General features: G+C 38.4%; 1 protein-coding gene and 1 long non-coding RNA gene across 5 annotated transcripts in view; both read left to right on the forward strand.

Moving 5' to 3' along the window:
- LOC125803769 (uncharacterized) overlaps positions 1-17,536 on the forward strand; it is a 152,393-nt gene that overhangs the window by 56,342 nt on the left and 78,515 nt on the right. The gene's annotated exons all lie outside the window — the stretch shown is intronic.
- esyt2b (extended synaptotagmin-like protein 2b) overlaps positions 557-17,536 on the forward strand; it is a 95,495-nt gene continuing 78,515 nt past the window's right edge. For all 3 annotated transcript variants that reach the window (XM_049481946.1, XM_049481947.1, XM_049481948.1), the window contains exons 1-2: positions 557-1,155; positions 15,183-15,224. In XM_049481946.1, the coding sequence (XP_049337903.1) occupies positions 874-1,155; positions 15,183-15,224 (324 nt within the window). In that variant the 5' untranslated portion in view covers positions 557-873. The remainder of the gene's footprint in view (positions 1,156-15,182; positions 15,225-17,536) is intronic.

The raw sequence follows: 17,536 nt of genomic DNA on the forward strand, positions 1-17,536 counted from the left end.
TAAGAAACATTCTTATCAGGTTGTAATGAAACCCATTATTATGTCACATGTTTTCAGAACGTTCCTGGAACATTATTTATGTAATGTTACAGGCTAACCTTCCTCGAACCTTTTCAAAAAGTTACTAAACGTTCTTATAACGTTCTCTGGCTTGAGCTAAAAACAGAAAGAAAAGAATGTTATATCAAAAATAAATATATGTACAAAATAAAATATATAAAATATATACATCTGTATACACATACACAAAAATATTATGTAGAAGGTAGAAAAGAAAAGTAATGCATAATTGATGTGTAAATGAATAAATGAATGTTTTCTTCTATTTCTATTTAAATAAAAATAAGTATTTTTATTTCATTTTGCTTCTTTTTAAAACTCTTAGTGTTAACATAAACAGATCTGAGCGTGCGTCAGAGCGTGCTAAACTGAGCAGACTCCGCCCTCATTACTTATGAACCAATAAAATACGGGTGCACGCAGAGGGCGTGTTTAAGAGACCACGCCCCTCCTCGGAGTTGCGCTGAGGCTGTGAGGAGAGTCGATGATCAGAAGAGTAAAGAGCGCTCGAGCGGCGGTGCGCTAGTCGCACGTGCCAAAAAAAATCCCACGCGCCTTGGAATTACTATTACTGCTACAATACTACATATCTGGAGTATTTTTTATTATTAATAATATCGCAGAGACTGGATCAACGTACGAGACAGGATGGGCTGAACATGCGCACTGGATTATCCATAGTGATATTCATATAATTTTTAATAATGTCTCGAGACTATACCGGAATGGACTGTGGTTGCACGTGCAGCAGCGCTACGTAGCTCCGAAGGAATAACGAAAAACGTAAAAAATAAATTAATTAAATCCCAACAGATGGCTGATTTTGACCCCAGCGCGAGCGCACCCGGAGAGGGCGGCAGGTGCTGGTCTCGCGCCGCAGGTGAGGCGGCGCGCGCCTGGTCGCACCTTGCCCGCACGCTCGTGCTTGTGTTCCCCGTGTACGCGCTCGGGTACTTGGAGCTGAGCGCGTGCTGGCTGCTGCTGGGGCTCGCGCTGCTCTTCGTGTGGAGGAAGCGGAGGGCACGCAGGAGCGCGCGGCTGCAGCGCGAGCTGGAGAGCAGGGAGTGGGGAGAGCACGAGGACATGCCGGCATGGGTGAGTGACAGGTGCACCGCACGCTCAGAAGTAACTGGACACGCCCCCAAGCGTGGGATAGTTATGGAGACCACCAACTGGAGTGGCAAACTACTAGAGGTTTAATATACTAGGGTTTAATAAAATACTTCTGTAGAAATTAAAGTATAAAGCTTTTTACTGTTTAAGTAAAAGTACTGGTTTCAAAACTACTTAAAGTATAAAAGTAAAAGTAAAGTAATGAGGAAAATGCCACTAATGGGCCAAGACCAGATACTGAAAAATCACTGCACAGCATAATTATCCCCCCTCCACCAAACTTTACACCTGGCACAATGCTGTTAGACAAGTACAGTTCTTCTGGTAATCGACTAACTCATCGCTTTGCATTGCACTTGGTGATGGAAATCCATTCCATGAGGCTCTCTGTTCTCTGCTGTTTTGAGCTCATCTGAAGCTACTTGAAGTTTGAAGGTCTGTAGTAATTGATTCTGCAGCAATTTGAAGACCTCTTTGCACTATGCTCCTCAGACCCGGCTCTAATATGTGGCATAACACTTCACGGCTGGCTTGTTGTCCTCTCAGATGCCTCAACTTTTTTATAATAGCACTGCCAGTTGGCTGTGGAATATTTAGTAGCGAGTAGTAAAATTTCACGACTGGACTTGTTGCACAGGTGCTGCATCCTATCACTGTACCACAGTGCTGGAGTTCACTGAGCTCCTGAGAGCGACTCAATCTTTCACTAATGTTTGTAGAAGCAGTCTGCATGATAAGCTTCTTTTTTTTTATACACGTGTGATCATGGAAGTGAACACCTAAATTCAGCAGTTTGATTGGGCGAGTCATTTAGTCAGTTTTTATAGTTATTGAATCTAAGACACTTTGATACAAAAAAAAAAAAAACGAGCGGGTCAGAACATCATACAAAGTGCTCAGAGGAACGAGAACCAGTGACAGGGTTATTGACATCCAAGGATCCTTAATGCTCCTTGATGCTCATTGATCCCAACTCATAACTTACAGAACTTAGATGATCTGTTAAAATTAGTCACAGTGCCAGATACCATCCTAGCTAACATTTTTATATGGGCCAATGACAGTCCCTTTCTAGAATCTATCTCTATCGAAGTAGTGTGGTGTCTGTGCTTTGTTCAGTATTGTGTTCAGTGTCTTTGATGCTGTGTCAGTACTTAATACTTAATACTGTGGTCAGTATAGTGTTTAGTGCTGTGTTAGTGCTGTGGTCAGTATTGTGTCAGTGTTAGTGCTGTGGTCATTACTATGTCAGTGTTATGATTAGTTCTGTGTCAGTGTTGTGGTCAGTATTGTGTCAGTGTTAGTGCTGTGGTAAGTACTGTGTCAGTGTTATGATTAGTGCTGTGGTCAGTACTGTGTCAGTGCTGTGTCAGTGCTGTGGTCAGTACTGTGTCTGTGTTATGGTTAGTTCTGTGTCAGTGCTGTGTCAGTGTTAGTGCTGTGATCAGTACTGTGTCAGTGTTATGGTTAGTGCTATGGTTAGTACTGTGTCAGTGCTGGGGTCAGTACTGCGTCAGTGTTAGTGCTGTGGTCAGTACTGCGTCAGTGTTAGTGCTGTGGTCAGTACTGTGTCAGTGTTATGGTTAGTTCTGTGTCAGTACTGTGTCAGTGCTGTGGTCAGTACTGTGTCAGTGCTGTGGTCAGTACTGTGTCAGTGTTAGTGCTGTGATCAGTACTGTGTCAGTGTTATGGTTAGTTCTGTGTCAGTGCTGTGTCAGTGCTGTGGTCAGTACTGTGTCAATGTTAGTGCTGTGGTCAGTACTGCGTCAGTGTTAGTGCTGTGATTTGTTGTTGTGCTGTTTCGTAGACACTAAATACAAGTTTGATATAATCCATCCTGTTGTCGCCCTTATAGCTGTGCTATCTTAAAGTCCTTTTCGTTTCGTTTGTGAATGAGGGACACAGAAGGAACATTCTCACATTACATCACAAAGCTCCACTTTATTTAAATGATAAGATAACAGAAGTTTTCATAATCATGAATGGCATTCAGTAATCTGACAAAACACTAAATGACAAACTGCAAAGTGCTTAAAACGAACTCTAAAAAGGAGTCAGAGAATAAGAAAGAGTGAGGACACCCGTTTTAGATTTAGCACATCAAGACATTTAGCACTTGTTTTAAATGATTTTATCTGGCAAAACTCTTAGACTATTGGATTTCTAAAATTATGTTTGGATGTGGATCAGAGTCCATTCCAGTTTGAGTACCGAATTTTAAACCATTTGGCGCATTTCCACTTACAAAAATAGAATAGAATCTTTAGGACGAGCAGAGAGCCTTTAAATGTTAAATGCTATCAATGAAATAATGTAAAGAAAAGTAAAAATGTCAAATGTCTTGATTGTAGGGCTGTGTCATATCATATTGCATGCAATATTAATATAAAAACTCCATATTGTAATATAGCAATATTCTTGGAAGTCTATTTTGTATTTCTTTTTCCATTTGCTGAATATACTATTTTTATTTTAGTCTTGGTAAGTTACCGTTGTCTTGGTTTATTGATAAAAATAGAAGTACAGGGAATAGTCAGTATGTTCAGGGTCAATACCAGTATACAGCAGCAATGGGGAGTAAACATACCATAAACTAGAATAAGTCCAGAGGTCACAAAAGAGTAGACAATGTCACAGGTTAGGCAAAAAAAAGAGGTCGAAAACGAGAGAGTGAACACAGGCAATGGGATAAATGCATTGTATGTGAAAAACCAGCAATATTAAGCAAGGTGTGTGTGTGGAGTGAGGGTAAATTTATGTGGGTGTGAACAGGTGCAATCAATATTCCGGTGATTTACTTCCTGAAGGTGTATGGGGAGTGGTGTAAGTGTGTGGGGCATTCTGGGTATCGCAGGCTGGAGATCGCAGGCAGGGCTGAGTGTGGGAGAGACAGGTGCGATTTTGGCATCAGCCAAAACAACCGACGTGTTTAGGAAATAGATAAACATTTATAGATTTTTTTTCATGACAAATGAATGAGAAAACTCCTTATATTTATACTAAATCAACTTTAATATTTATTTTGTTGTAATATATTATTTAAAAAAACTGTATTTTTTCATATTGCCAAAAATATCATTATATGAAATATTGTTTTAGGGCCATATCTTGATAGTTATAGTCCTTGTTTTTTCTTATAAATTATAAGAAATAATATTATATTGTAAAAAAAAGATATTAATAAAGGAAAAGTGCACATGTATTAACAATGTATTATCTATTACATTCCAGTGCAGTGCTGTTAGTGATCTGGAGGAAAGCCCCCTGAGTCCAGCTGATCTACAGTAATGCTCTGCATCAAAGCCCGATCCAGAGTCAGAGCTGTCACTACGGCCAGTAAACAAAAGCAGCAGCTCTGTGACGTGATTGGCTCTAACTTTAGACCCGTGCTGATCCCCTGGGTCTCGCTGGTGGTCAGAGGGGCTCTGTGATGTCCTTCCATACGAGAAGGTGACCACTGTTTACGTGGAACAGCATGAGCACCTGACTGATTTACACCCTATTTTAATCTCGAGCATGTTAACATTGTCTTGTTGCTGGTAGATCTGAGGGGTTTGTGACACAGTGTTGATTGATCTGATGGTCAATTTTTTCAGCATTTCTTGTTAACTGTTTTTTATAATCTCATAATTTTACCACCTCATGAGATATACCATAAAAACAAGTACAAGTACTGGAACTCATGATTATTCAGTGATTTCTAGAAAATTTATGGTATTAAAAAAGTTTATTCAAAGGTGGAGTACAGGCAGAATGTGAAAGTGCTGAAAACGGGTGGAGACATTCCTAGAAAGCCTTGCTTTGTGTGGGTGAGCATTATCCTGCTGAAAAATGCCAGGCATTATGACGCTGTACAGTAAAGACAAAACATCCATCTGCTTCTCTGAGGACAATGATACGCCTCTCTCAAAGTCTGTAAACTTGGCAAAATGCCTTAGAGTGCATTGTAGAGGCGTGTCTACAGGTCAATGATCTCTCAGCAAGAGGTACACTACCCAAAAATAGCCTCTGCCAGCTTTTTTTTTTTGGAAAGCGCGAGAAGCAATTTTTTAAAGCCCTCTTGTGGCTAGAGCCAGTGTCTAATCCAAAGTTCGTACAGTCATGAAAAACCTGGAAAAGTCATGGAATTTTAAAAAGTGGCAATTTCCGGGCCTTAAGAAGTTTCAGAAAAATAAAAATACCCAAAGAGTTTTGGTCTACAAATCTTTTTGTTTTAGTTTACCGACTAAGAAAATCTATTTTGAGCTAACAAATTCATCCATCAGTTCAGAGTTAATTCAGTGTAGCTCTCAGGATCTGACACACATTTTATTATTAAAGATTGTGTGTCAACATTTCATCTGAGTTTAGTTTAGTTTATTTAGTTGATTTTTGGTTTTGTTGTCCATGTCCGCACTGATATCTGCACTTAAAATGTGTATGAACAACCCGGGCAGACAGCGCCGGAGGGTCGGTCGCTCCAGGCGCTGAATGAGAGAGCCGGTCATTCCAGGCACTAAACCCGGGCTAACAGCGCCGGAGAGTGTGTTGTTTGGATGTTAGCATAGCTAGTTGGCTAACTCTCCTGCTGTCCTTCTTTCTCCGCCCTCCTCCGGTTTTGGAAGTAGGCAGTCCGTCACAAACCCTGGAGATATCAGCCAATAGCATTCGCTAAGGGAAGCGACCCTGACTCCTCCCTCAAACTGTTAAAACCACCCCTTTCAAAACCCTAGAGCAGGGGTCACCAACGTGGTGCCCGTGGGCACCAGGTAGCCCGCAAGGACCTTATGAGTAGCCCGCAGGCCTGTTCTAAACATATAATTAATTATTAATAGTAATAACATTTAATTAAGGGTAAATTAAGCAGTTTTGTGATTTCACAAGTGTGTATCAAACTGGTAGACCTTCACATTAATTGGTACCCAAGAAGTAGCTCTCAGTTTCAAAAAGGTTGGTTACCCCTGCCCTAGAGCAAAAGCAAAAGCTGCAGGTAATTTGCATGGCGTGCAAGGAGAACTGTGGATTCGAGAGGAAAAAAACACCCAGGAGGAGAAAAATGAAGCTGGAGAGCGATATTCTGTTCAGCGCGCACACAATTGCCCTTTTTTTGCACGCAATTTTCACATTTGCGCTTACAAGAAGTCAATTTACATACGCAAAATGTTAAAACACGATGGTTAATTTTTTCACATGGTATTTTTTAGGGGTGTGCCATATTGTATCGTAAGCGATAATATCGCCAACATTTTTAACTATTGTGAATGATATTATACCCTGAAATATCATGCCATAACACTCACCCCTAATTATCACATCAGGGTTCAACTTTTTTGCTGTTTTTTGCTGTCCTATTATATATCTACTAGAGAGTTTATATCTGTCCAGTATCATTTATTTTACTTTAATCCTGGATATATGGAGATATTTGAAGTTCTGTTACAAATCTGCAAAAAATTCTTGAATTTTTGTAATATCTCAGTTAGTGGTGAGCAATATCATATCGTATACAATAATAACATGTAAGTTTTGTTTTGTTGCAGTAGTGCATTTTTGTATTTTTTTGTCATATCGCCAAGAGTATCGTTATCGCGATAATACCATGAAATATCGTGATATTATTTTAGGGCCATATCGCCCATCCCTAGTATTTTTGCGCCCCCGACTTTTAACATTGATGTGACGCCATAGTCTTGTGAAGAAGATCAGTTGACCCACAGGATTACAGCGCACACACTGACTGTCAGTGCTTTGATGCACAGGGTTCCTATTGATCTGATGGTGTGTTAGCAGTGGTGAATCCCGTCTCAGTTTGAGTTTGATGGATTCTCAGACTGTGTTCTCTCACAGCTTTTTCGCGGTGCATCCCGCAGGCCGGAGATATCTATCAACCTGTACTGTAACTCACATCGCCGAGCGGCCCGAGCTCCGGCCCATTCGTCTGCTCTAAAGCGTCTGTGTACGGAGTGATGTGTGGATTTATCAGCTCTCTGCAGTCTGAGATCTCACAGATCTGATATACACCTCAGACACTCTGATGAGTCCCGGCTGAAGGCTTCTCCAAAAGATGAGGGATTTGATTGGAAGATGAAAGGAGAGACGGAGTGAGTGTACACGAGCAGAGCAGACTGCTTACTCATACTGCCTGCAGACTCACGGGGGGAAGTGGCAGGTGGAGCTGTTTTTGGGGGCGGTGTTGTTACGGCACTGTGGCAGGAGGGGCAGCTGTTTCTGAAGCTGCCAACTGTGTCTGTGTCTGTTCTGAGAAAGAGTTCTGAGTGCTGGGCTGATAAATTAAATTGGAACCAAATAATATGGACGTAATTGCTGGTATTTGCTTATTTAGGAGTATTTTTATATATTTTTTCCCAATTTTACTCAGCCACTCACTCATTAGGACTCCCCTTATCACTAGTAAAGCCCCAACACACCAGGAGGGTGAAGACTAGTCATACATGTGAAGTCAGACTCCGCCTCTTTTTGAACTGCTGCTGATGCTGTAGCATTTCCGAGTAGCATCACAGCGCAGTGCTAACGCTCGGAGAAAAGCGCAGTGACTTGGTTCTGATACAGCAGCTCACAGACGCAGCCTTGTGCTGATCCACATCACCCTAAGAGTGATGAGGGGAAACAAAGTGCGCCATCTACTGTACCCAGCCAGAAAGAGCAAGACCAATTGTGCTCTCTCAGGGCTCCGGCAGCTGATGGCAATGCTGCATGACCGGGGTTCAAACCTGCGACCTCCCATAGGCGCTGTGAAGTATTCACAAAAATTTAAGTTCTATCAGGAAGACTGTAAAGTTAGTCTTTGGAGTAGGCCCCGTCATCAGCCCAGGCATGCATCATCAGGACCCTTGCAGATCCTGCCGTATGAAGGAGGCAGGGGCGGAGTCAACCACCAGGCAGTTGGCAGGGACCAAACTGGAGGTGGTGGTTATTGGTTGAGATACGAGTGACGAGCACAGGAGTTTCCTGTTAGAACTAGCACTGAAGCTTATAGTCTTGTGATGCAGTATATCGAGTATCACAGAATCATGATATCGTAATATTAATCATCATTTTCTTGGGCAACATATCCTAATAATAACATATAATAATGTGGTTTGTCCTGTGATGACAGCAGTGATTTGTTGCTAGCATGGTTTATTGGCTGGATTTAGGATATTTGCCTATTTAAAAAAAATCTAAAGCATCGATAGATAGTCATAGATAGGTGCAGGATGATTAAAGTAATATAGATTTAAAAAATAACTGATTCTAATTTAGTTAGCTTTTTTAGAGAATCAGATTATTGCAAGTTCTTGGACTGTGTGGTAGACAGTTCCAATTACGAGGACCTTTGTGTGAAATTGTGAATTTTTCTATTGGTCCATTCATCATGGAATTTTTAACAAAATGTAAAAGAACAGGTGCCAGATTTACATTATGTCAAAAATTTAAAAAATGAAAAAAAAAAAAAAAAAAAAAAAAAAAAAAACAAATGAAGATGGACAATGATAAAATATAAATAATATGATTTATGCAGGGACTCCAAGATATAGATTAAATTTTGACTCCATAGTTTGCCTATAGACTATAGACTAGGCTTAATCCCTGTCTGGGAGACTGACTCTAAGTGTCCTAAATCAATTTTTTTTGTCAAATCTATCAATTTTTTCCTAATATAAAGCCACATTTAATCGTCAATCGTCTTTACTTATTTGAGGGGACATAAGTCCTTTTTTTTTTTTGTATTTGTACTTGTGGTCTTTACTGTACATGTGAACACTCCGAGCTCAAAAGAAAATCTATCCATCCATTTTCTATTAATCAGTTCAAAGAGTTTAGAGTCATGAATCATATATCCGAATAAGGAAGCTTGCATAGAACCTCCCTTGCTCCACCTCTTACCCATCAACCCCCACCAGAGCTCCACCCACTAGGTCAGTTGAAGAAACACTATTTCAGTTATATTGTTTGAGAATCTCAGACAATAAACAGCAGGATTAGCCAGCAGACTTCATCTGAGGGAGGGATCTATACCCACTGTCCGTGGCAAGTCAGCTAAAGAAGGAGATGTAAGAACTTTTAAATAATGAGTTTTGTTCTTCTGTTGCAGTTAAGCATAACTAAATGCTGATCATATACATGAAGCACAACCAACAACAGCTTGTTTGCATAAAAGTGACAGAGCCCTTAAATGGCTCATTCTGAAAGGGACTGAAACTGGTAAGAATAGAGCTATGTGAGAGTGATTTTGTGTAAATAACTTCATGAACATGTTTTGTATAAACCATAGACCTATTCTAACTTGTGTAAAAGCAGGTATAATACGTACCTTTAACATTAAACTCTGATGTTGAGTAATTCTAAGCAGGTTAACACTGAAAACATTCAGAGTCCAGTGCTGATCCCAGTTCACCAGCTGCTGGTTTAAGTCTGAACAGTGTTAATCTGAAGATTAACCAGCCTGACTGGACTAAAGCTCCACAAACACAGTAAGAGCTCATCAGGTTACAGTGCGTTCCTGTCTAACTGCTTCATAATCAGCCTGAGCCACAATAAACATCATCACCAGCGTCTGAGATTAAATAGCCCCAAGGTCAGAATTAAATCAGTAAATTCATTCATGTGATATAGGCACTGCCACCATAGAAACACTGTTACCACAGTAACCTTAAACAGCCGCTGTCTTTTACTTCTTATTTATCTCCTCTGGAAACTCAGAGTAATTGCTATCCTTGGGTAAACAAAAGCATGGGTCAGTTTTAATGTCAGTTCTTACCCTGTTTTCACACTGGACAGCAGTTTGAAGGGCAGGGCGAAAATAGTAAAATGACCTTTCCACCGAATGTGTGCCATTTGCTTGTTGTAACTCTTCCATTTTTTATCATTTTTCAGCTCTGAATCTAATAACACACATTTAAGGTCAGTCTCAGGCAGCTTTACTTATTATTTTTACAAGGTTTCTAAGCTAAAGATGGTCATAAATCTCATGTGACATTTAAAAAGCATGTTTAAAAGCAAGTCCACACATCCCTTTAATTTCTTCTCAAGAAAGTCTTTATTTTAGAGGAACAGTTGACTGCATATTCAAATAATTTATATTTATGACAAAATCAGCCCTGTTACTGGCACTCGTTCCTGTTACTGCAACTTTACTCCTGTTACTGGCACTCATTCCTGTTACTGCAACTTTACTCCTGTTACTGGCACTCATTCCTGTTACTGCAACTTTACTCCTGTTACTGGCACTCGTTCCTGTTACTGCAACTTTACTCCTGTTACTGGCACTCGTTCCTGTTACTGCAACTTTACTCCTGTTACTGGCACTCGTTCCTGTTACTGCAACTTTACTCCTGTTACTGGCACTCATTCCTGTTGCTGCAACTTTACTCCTGTTACTGGCACTCGTTCCTGTTACTGCAACTTTACTCCTGTTACTGGCACTCATTCCTGTTGCTGCAACTTTACTCCTGTTACTGGCACTCATTCCTGTTACTGCAACTTTACTCCTGTTACTGGCACTCGTTCCTGTTACTGCAACTTTACTCCTGTTACTGGCACTCGTTCCTGTTACTGCAACTTTACTCCTGTTACTGGCACTCGTTCCTGTTACTGCAACTTTACTCCTGTTACTGGCACTCGTTCCCGTTACTGCAACTTTACTCCTGTTACTGGCACTCATTCCTGTTACTGCAACTTTACTCCTGTTACTGGCACTCATTCCTGTTACTGCAACTTTACTCCTGTTACTGGCACTCGTTCCTGTTACTGCAACTTTACTCCTGTTACTGGCACTCGTTCCTGTTACTGCAACTTTACTCCTGTTACTGGCACTCGTTCCTGTTACTGCAACTTTACTCCTGTTACTGGCACTCGTTCCTGTTACTGCAACTTTACTCCTGTTACTGGCACTCGTTCCTGTTACTGCAACTTTACTCCTGTTACTGAAACTCCACTCCAGTTACTGAAACTCCACTCCAGTTACTGAAACTTCACTCCTGTTACGGGCACTTATTCATGTTACCTTTTATGTTTTGAGTAACAGGACTGAAAGTAACAGGAATGGGTTTTTAGCATTGAATTAGCAAAAACGTGAAAATTAGCTAAATGATGGCTATGCTAATAGCATGAGGACACTGAGCACATTCTAGTGATTTTCCCAAAATTTGTATTTTAACAATAAATAAATAAGATGTAAGAATTAGTTTAGATAACAGGACTGAGTTTTAAGATAAGATATAGTTGCAGTAAGATCAAATATACAGAAAAGCTAATGAGGGAATTTAATTTTGATCTTCCCATGATCTTCAGAAAAACTAGCTGATGTCACTTCCTGTTGTAGATGTGACTTGTTGATACTTTATACTGATCTTACAGTTATAACAGTGGGTTTATATACAGGAAAACAGGAAAATACTGTAATCTCCAGTGTTTTAAGAGATTAAATACTTAAGAATAAAGAGCAATAAATCTTTAACGATTATGAATATATAGATGTTGGAATTGGAATATACAGTGATGGGATCTCCTTGTTAAGTAAACACAATGTTCAATATTGAGGTCAGTAAAATGACTGAGGTTATGTTACGGCTGGGCGATATGGCCCTAAAATAATATCATGATATTTCATGGTATTTTCTCGATACAATAATCCTGGTGATATGACAAAACACTGACTAAAATATATATATATATATTTCAAGAAAACACTACTGCAACAAAATAAAAATTTAATTTTATTAATTGCTGAGATATAAAAAATACAAGAATTGTATCAGATATGTAACAGAGGTACCACTTTAGAATAAGACTACCTTTATAAAGGGTTCATAAATGGTTTACAATTAGTTTATTAATATTTACTAATTAGGTTGTAAATGCCTTAAAAATCATTAATAATCAGTTATAACACATACGTAGAAAGGGCTACAATATAGATGGCTGTGTAATATAATCACTATTTGGCAAACAACAGGTCATTGCTGCCCTTTCTACGTATGTGTTATAACTGATTATTAATGATTTTTAAGGCATTTACAACCTAATTAGTAAACATTAATAAACTAATTGTAAACCATTTATAAACCCTTTATAAAGGTAGTCTTATTTTAAAGTGGTACCGTAACAGAAGTCAATGATCCAGAATGTCATGACCCTAAATTTCCTTCAGGATAAATAAAGTATCTATTTATCTGCTATTAATAATACTAATAATGCACTCCATATATCTCCATATATCCAGGATTAAAGTGAAATAAATAAAACTGGACAGATATAATCTATAGTCTCTAGTAGATATATAATGGGAAATGAGAACAGTGTGATTTTTTTCTTTTGATAAAAATAGTAAAACATTAGTACCCAGATGTGATAATTAGTAATTAGGGGTGGGTGATATGGCACAATATTTCAGGGTATAATTTCGTCATAATATTAAAAAATGTTGGCGATATTATTGCGTCCGATAGGTTATGTTTATATATTGTACGATAAGAAATGTTGAAAATAGTTTAAAAAAATAGTGTAAAAGTGAACACTGAGTGTTTTTTGATAGTGAAACCCCTCAGTGTTGAAGAGTGAGAAGAATAGAGAAGATAAGACACTCTGTCCCTGTAGAGAGATGAGCTGCTGCTGCTGTCAGCTCAGCTTTATAAGTGATCAGAGTGACAGAACAGTGAGAAAGTGTGTGTGTGTGTGTTTGTGTGTGTGTGTGTGTGTGACTGAATGTGTGTGTGCAGCTACACACTAAATGTGTGTTAGCAATCCATCATCTGCTCCTGCCCATCCCACTCTGCTGCCACACTAACGCAGAGTTAGCATTATTAGCTGTAGCGCTTCTTAAGCTGCAGGAGTGTGTTCAGTGTATTTCAGTTATGTTTGTGGACATAAGCTTTATACAGAATGGATTAGTTTCTTAGGGGGTTCTGGGGTAATTTTCTCTGTTATTTAGGATCCTCTGTGATTTTATTCCTGTCCAGAACGACAATTTATGTGTTTTCTCAGACATCCTCTGCTAAAAAAATGACAGGCTAATTTATCTGCTGTTTTGCTCTGAACTCCTGTAATCATGGTCCTCCAGTAATTTTAGTCCTGTCCGGAAGCACATCTCTTGAGTTTCGTCTCCTCGCGTTTAATAAAATAGCTATTTGTTCCTTCCACGCACCGTAATTACACTTTGGGACTTTTGAGATCCAAGTAAAAACACAACAGCGAGTGGAAATGGAGGAGCTACTGAACGCTACTGATGTCATGTGACCGAGAAAGCTAAAAAAAAATAAAAACTCACTGGTCCTCCTGTTTTTTCAATTGCAGGAATGCAAGAATTGAATCACTGAGTAGAAGTATGAAATATTTTTCACAGACGTCCCACTAAGAAACTAATCCCGTCTGAATAGGGCTATACACCACTGGTCAAAAGTTTTAGAACACCCCTATTGTTTAGTAGTCCAGTAGCAGTGATGTATGGCTTTTTTTTCTCATTTTAGCAATGATTTTATGACTTTATGACTTAGTGCCTCTAAAAGAATAAGCTGTTCTTTCCATGTGGGTCAGACAGACGTCTTCCTGTAGCAATTTTTTTCTCCAGTTTTCAAGAGTATTTATTTGAAGGTGTAGGAATCAGTACTCACCACTCTCTGGCTTCATCTGTTATTTCTCTAAAGAGAAATAGTTAGTTACAGAATAGGGGTGTAGCGATACACTCTGTTCCCGATTCGATTCACGATACTTCGATATTTTAATCAGATGTGAATTAAGATTTTTTTTTTTCTGAAGTATAAACAATAGAGGTGCAACAATGCACTTTCTCACAATTTGGCTTTTTCTTAATATTTGTAACACATTTTAAATACAATGTGTACAACACATTTCTTAACTGTATAAACAATGTCAATTGCAATGCTCCTTATATAAATATGTGTAAGTAAGTACAGATATGGATTAGCACCCTGTGCTGGGTCAACACTTCAGTGCCTTGTGCAGTCCTCCAGGTGGTTTCCGGTTGAGAGTATGCTGCACAGTATTGGCTGACGCTTCTCATCACTGTGTGAGAATGATTAAAATATTAATGAACGCCTATTTTATTGACTTTGTTCAGGTTACTGATGTTTCTCTTCCAATATAGAAGCTAACTTTAATGTAACTATTGACATTAATGTGGAGTAAAAAAACTAAAATTCTCTCTCAAATCTGGCGGCACAACATAAAAAACCCTGAAACCGTAGAATATAAATAAATGTGGAATGTAAATGTAATCGTTGAAGCTGTAGATGGTTATACAGCTGCAGTGTGTTGAGCTGAACTGTAGAAGCTGCAGTTTGTGCTGAGTTTGATTTTTTATGCTTTTATTTATTCATTATGTTTAAAAGCCAGAGGCATTAGTGTGTGAGAGATACCTACAGGCTTTTATTACACACACACACCACACACACACAAACACACACACTTTTTATGGGATTTACTGTACTTTTGTAGAATTGACTATTGCTCTTTTTTCAGTCTCACTTTTCCTTCTCTGCTTTCTTTCTTTTATTTTTCAATCCTTTCTTTTATCTCTTTTATCTCTCTTTTCTTTCTTCTCTCAGTCTCTTTCTTTTCTCTCTTCTCTTCCTTCCACCTTAATTCACTCTCCTTCTACTTTTTTTGCTTCTTTCTTTATTCTCTTTCTTATCTTCTTGTTCTACCTTTCTTTCTTTCTTTCTTTCTTTCTTTCTTTCTTTTACCACTTTCTTTTCCCTCTTTCCTTTTTCTCTTTTGTCTGTCTCTCTTTTCCACTTTAATCATATCTTGCTTTGCTATCCAATCTCTCTTTATTCTTTTATTTACTTTTTTACACATCCATTTCTCTCTACCTTCCCCTCACTTAGAGATTCTCTCTATCTTTCTGTTTCCTCACTTTCTTATCTTTTTCCCATTAATTTCTCTCTTTGTCTCTCTCAGTCTGTCTCTGCTTTTATCTCTCTCTCTTTTTCAGTGTTTTGCTGATCAGATAATGAGATTATTGATCTTATTTATTTGTTTGTTTGTTTGTTTGTTTGTTTGTTTGTTAGGTTCACTTTCCAGATGTGGAGAGAGTGGAGTGGTTAAATAAGGTAAGAAGAACAGAGAGAACACTCAGCTGTGTGTATGTGTGTGTGTGTGTGTGTATGTGTGTGTGTGTGAGAGCTTAGAGGATTTGGGATGAGCTGGGAATCAAGAAACACACACACACACACACACACACACACACACACACACACACACACACACACATACAGTTGGTATAAATAGCCTGGCATCTGGAACAGCCATCCACCCCCCCACCACCACCCACCCATCTCTCTCTCTCTCTCTCTCTCTCTCTCTCTCTCTCTCTCACACACACACACACGTTTATCTCCCCCTCGCTCCATTTCTCCATTCTCTACATTTCTTTTTTCTCGCTCACTTAACTTTATTACTTTCATCTCTCCATCTCTGTGTTTTCTATCCCTCTCTCTCTCTTTTTTCCTGACTCTCGCTAACTTTCTATGTCAAAATTCAAACTGTTAAAGCATTACAATGATAAACAACAAAATAAAAATATATATGTATAAATATTAATAAAAGTACAATAAAATACAGACTTTCCAAATCTCTGTCTCTCCATCTCTCTCTCATTGTTTATCTGTTTTCTCTCTCAGTTCTCTCTTTCTTCTCCCTCTACCTCTTTTTTTACTTCTTCTAACTCGCTTTTTGCTCTATTTCCTTTTGTCTACTTTCACTATTCTGTCTACTTCTCTTTTTTCTGTCTGTCTTTATTCTTCATTACTTTAAAAGAGATTGTCATTGAACCAATTATATCTCATTTTCCATTTTCTTCTTAAATTTGCCTCAAAATACATTTTTCTATATTATTATTACTCAACATGTTCAGAACCATCTCAGCTCTGTCCATAATGAAGCCTAATTATAAAAAACCTTAATCTGAAATATCAGAATAAAATAGTGAATAATTGTATAAAATGTTTACAATTGTACATTGAGCAGAAGTCTAAGAAGCTCTATTATCTTCCTGGCTGCTTTACTAACCCAGTGTTCACTTTCCATCTTTCTCTCTCGCTCTCTCTCTCTCTCTCACACACACACACACACACACTTATCTCCCCCTCTCTATTTCTCCATTCTCTGCATTTCTTTTCTCTCACTTTCTTACATTAATCTCTCCATCTCTTTCTTTTCTATCTCTCCTTTTCCCCTGACTCTCACTTACTTACCTTCTCAGACTTCAGGATTAAAGAAGCTTTATTTGCCAAAGCATTACAACAATGAAAACAACAAATTACAATAAAATAAATGTAGTGAATAACAAATCAATAATTAAAATATTTTTATTCTCTATCTGTCTTTCTATCTCTCTCTCTAATTGTCTATCTGTATTCTTCTAATTTTTCTTTTGCTCTCTTTCCTTTATCTTTTTTTCTGCCTTTTCGTCAATCTCTGTTTTCTCTGTCTTGTTCAGAACCATCACAGCTCTGTCCATAACGATCTCTCATTATTCTAAAATATCAGAAAAACATAGTGTATAAAAATGTATACAAATGTGCTTTAATAACCAGGTGTTCACTTTCCATCTCTGTCTCTCTTTCTCTCTTTCTCTCTCTCTTTTTCTCTCTCTCTCTCTTTCTCTCTCTCTCCGTATCTCTCTCAATTTCAGTTCAATTCAAAGAAGCTTTATTGGCATGACTGTAGTAAATTACAGTGTTGCCAAAGCATTAATAAATGAATTAATGAATTCATTAATTAATAGAGAAAAAAACTACAATTTATCAGTTGACAACAATTCATACATAAAAAGTTCAGATTTACAGTTAATTATATATTAATTATCATTGTAATTGATTGTTTGGATATGTGTGTACATTATATTGAAGCTCTATATGATCTATATGATTATATCTGTATTAGAACCTGGTGTCATCACAGTACAGTGGTTTCTCTCTCTCTCTTTCTCTCTCTCTCTCTGTATCTCTCTGTATCTCTCTCTGTATGTCTCTCTTTCTCTCTCTGTATCTCTCTTTCTCTCTCTTTCTCTCTCTCTGTATGTCTCTCTTTCTCTCTCTGTATCTCTCTTTCTCTCTCTCTCTGTATCTCTCTCTCTCTCTTTCTCTCTCTGTATCTCTCTTTCTCTCTCTCTCTCTGTATCTCTCTCTCTCTCTCTCTTTCTTTCTCTCTCTCTGTATGTCTCTCTCTCTCTCTCTCTCTCTCTCTCTGGCTTAAACATGACAGTTTTTGCTGAGTCACAATCGATATAATTATAATTTGGATTTGCATTCAGCTCTGCTGTAGAGAAGAGAGGATGTTCAGACAGTAGCTGATGTTGTAATCACATCAGTGTGTGTGTGTGTTTGTGAGTGTGTGTGCGTGTGTGTGTGTGTGCTGTGTA

This window comes from Astyanax mexicanus, chromosome 8 (genome assembly GCF_023375975.1).
Source record: "Astyanax mexicanus isolate ESR-SI-001 chromosome 8, AstMex3_surface, whole genome shotgun sequence".
In the NCBI taxonomy this organism is placed as follows: domain Eukaryota; kingdom Metazoa; phylum Chordata; class Actinopteri; order Characiformes; family Acestrorhamphidae; genus Astyanax; species Astyanax mexicanus.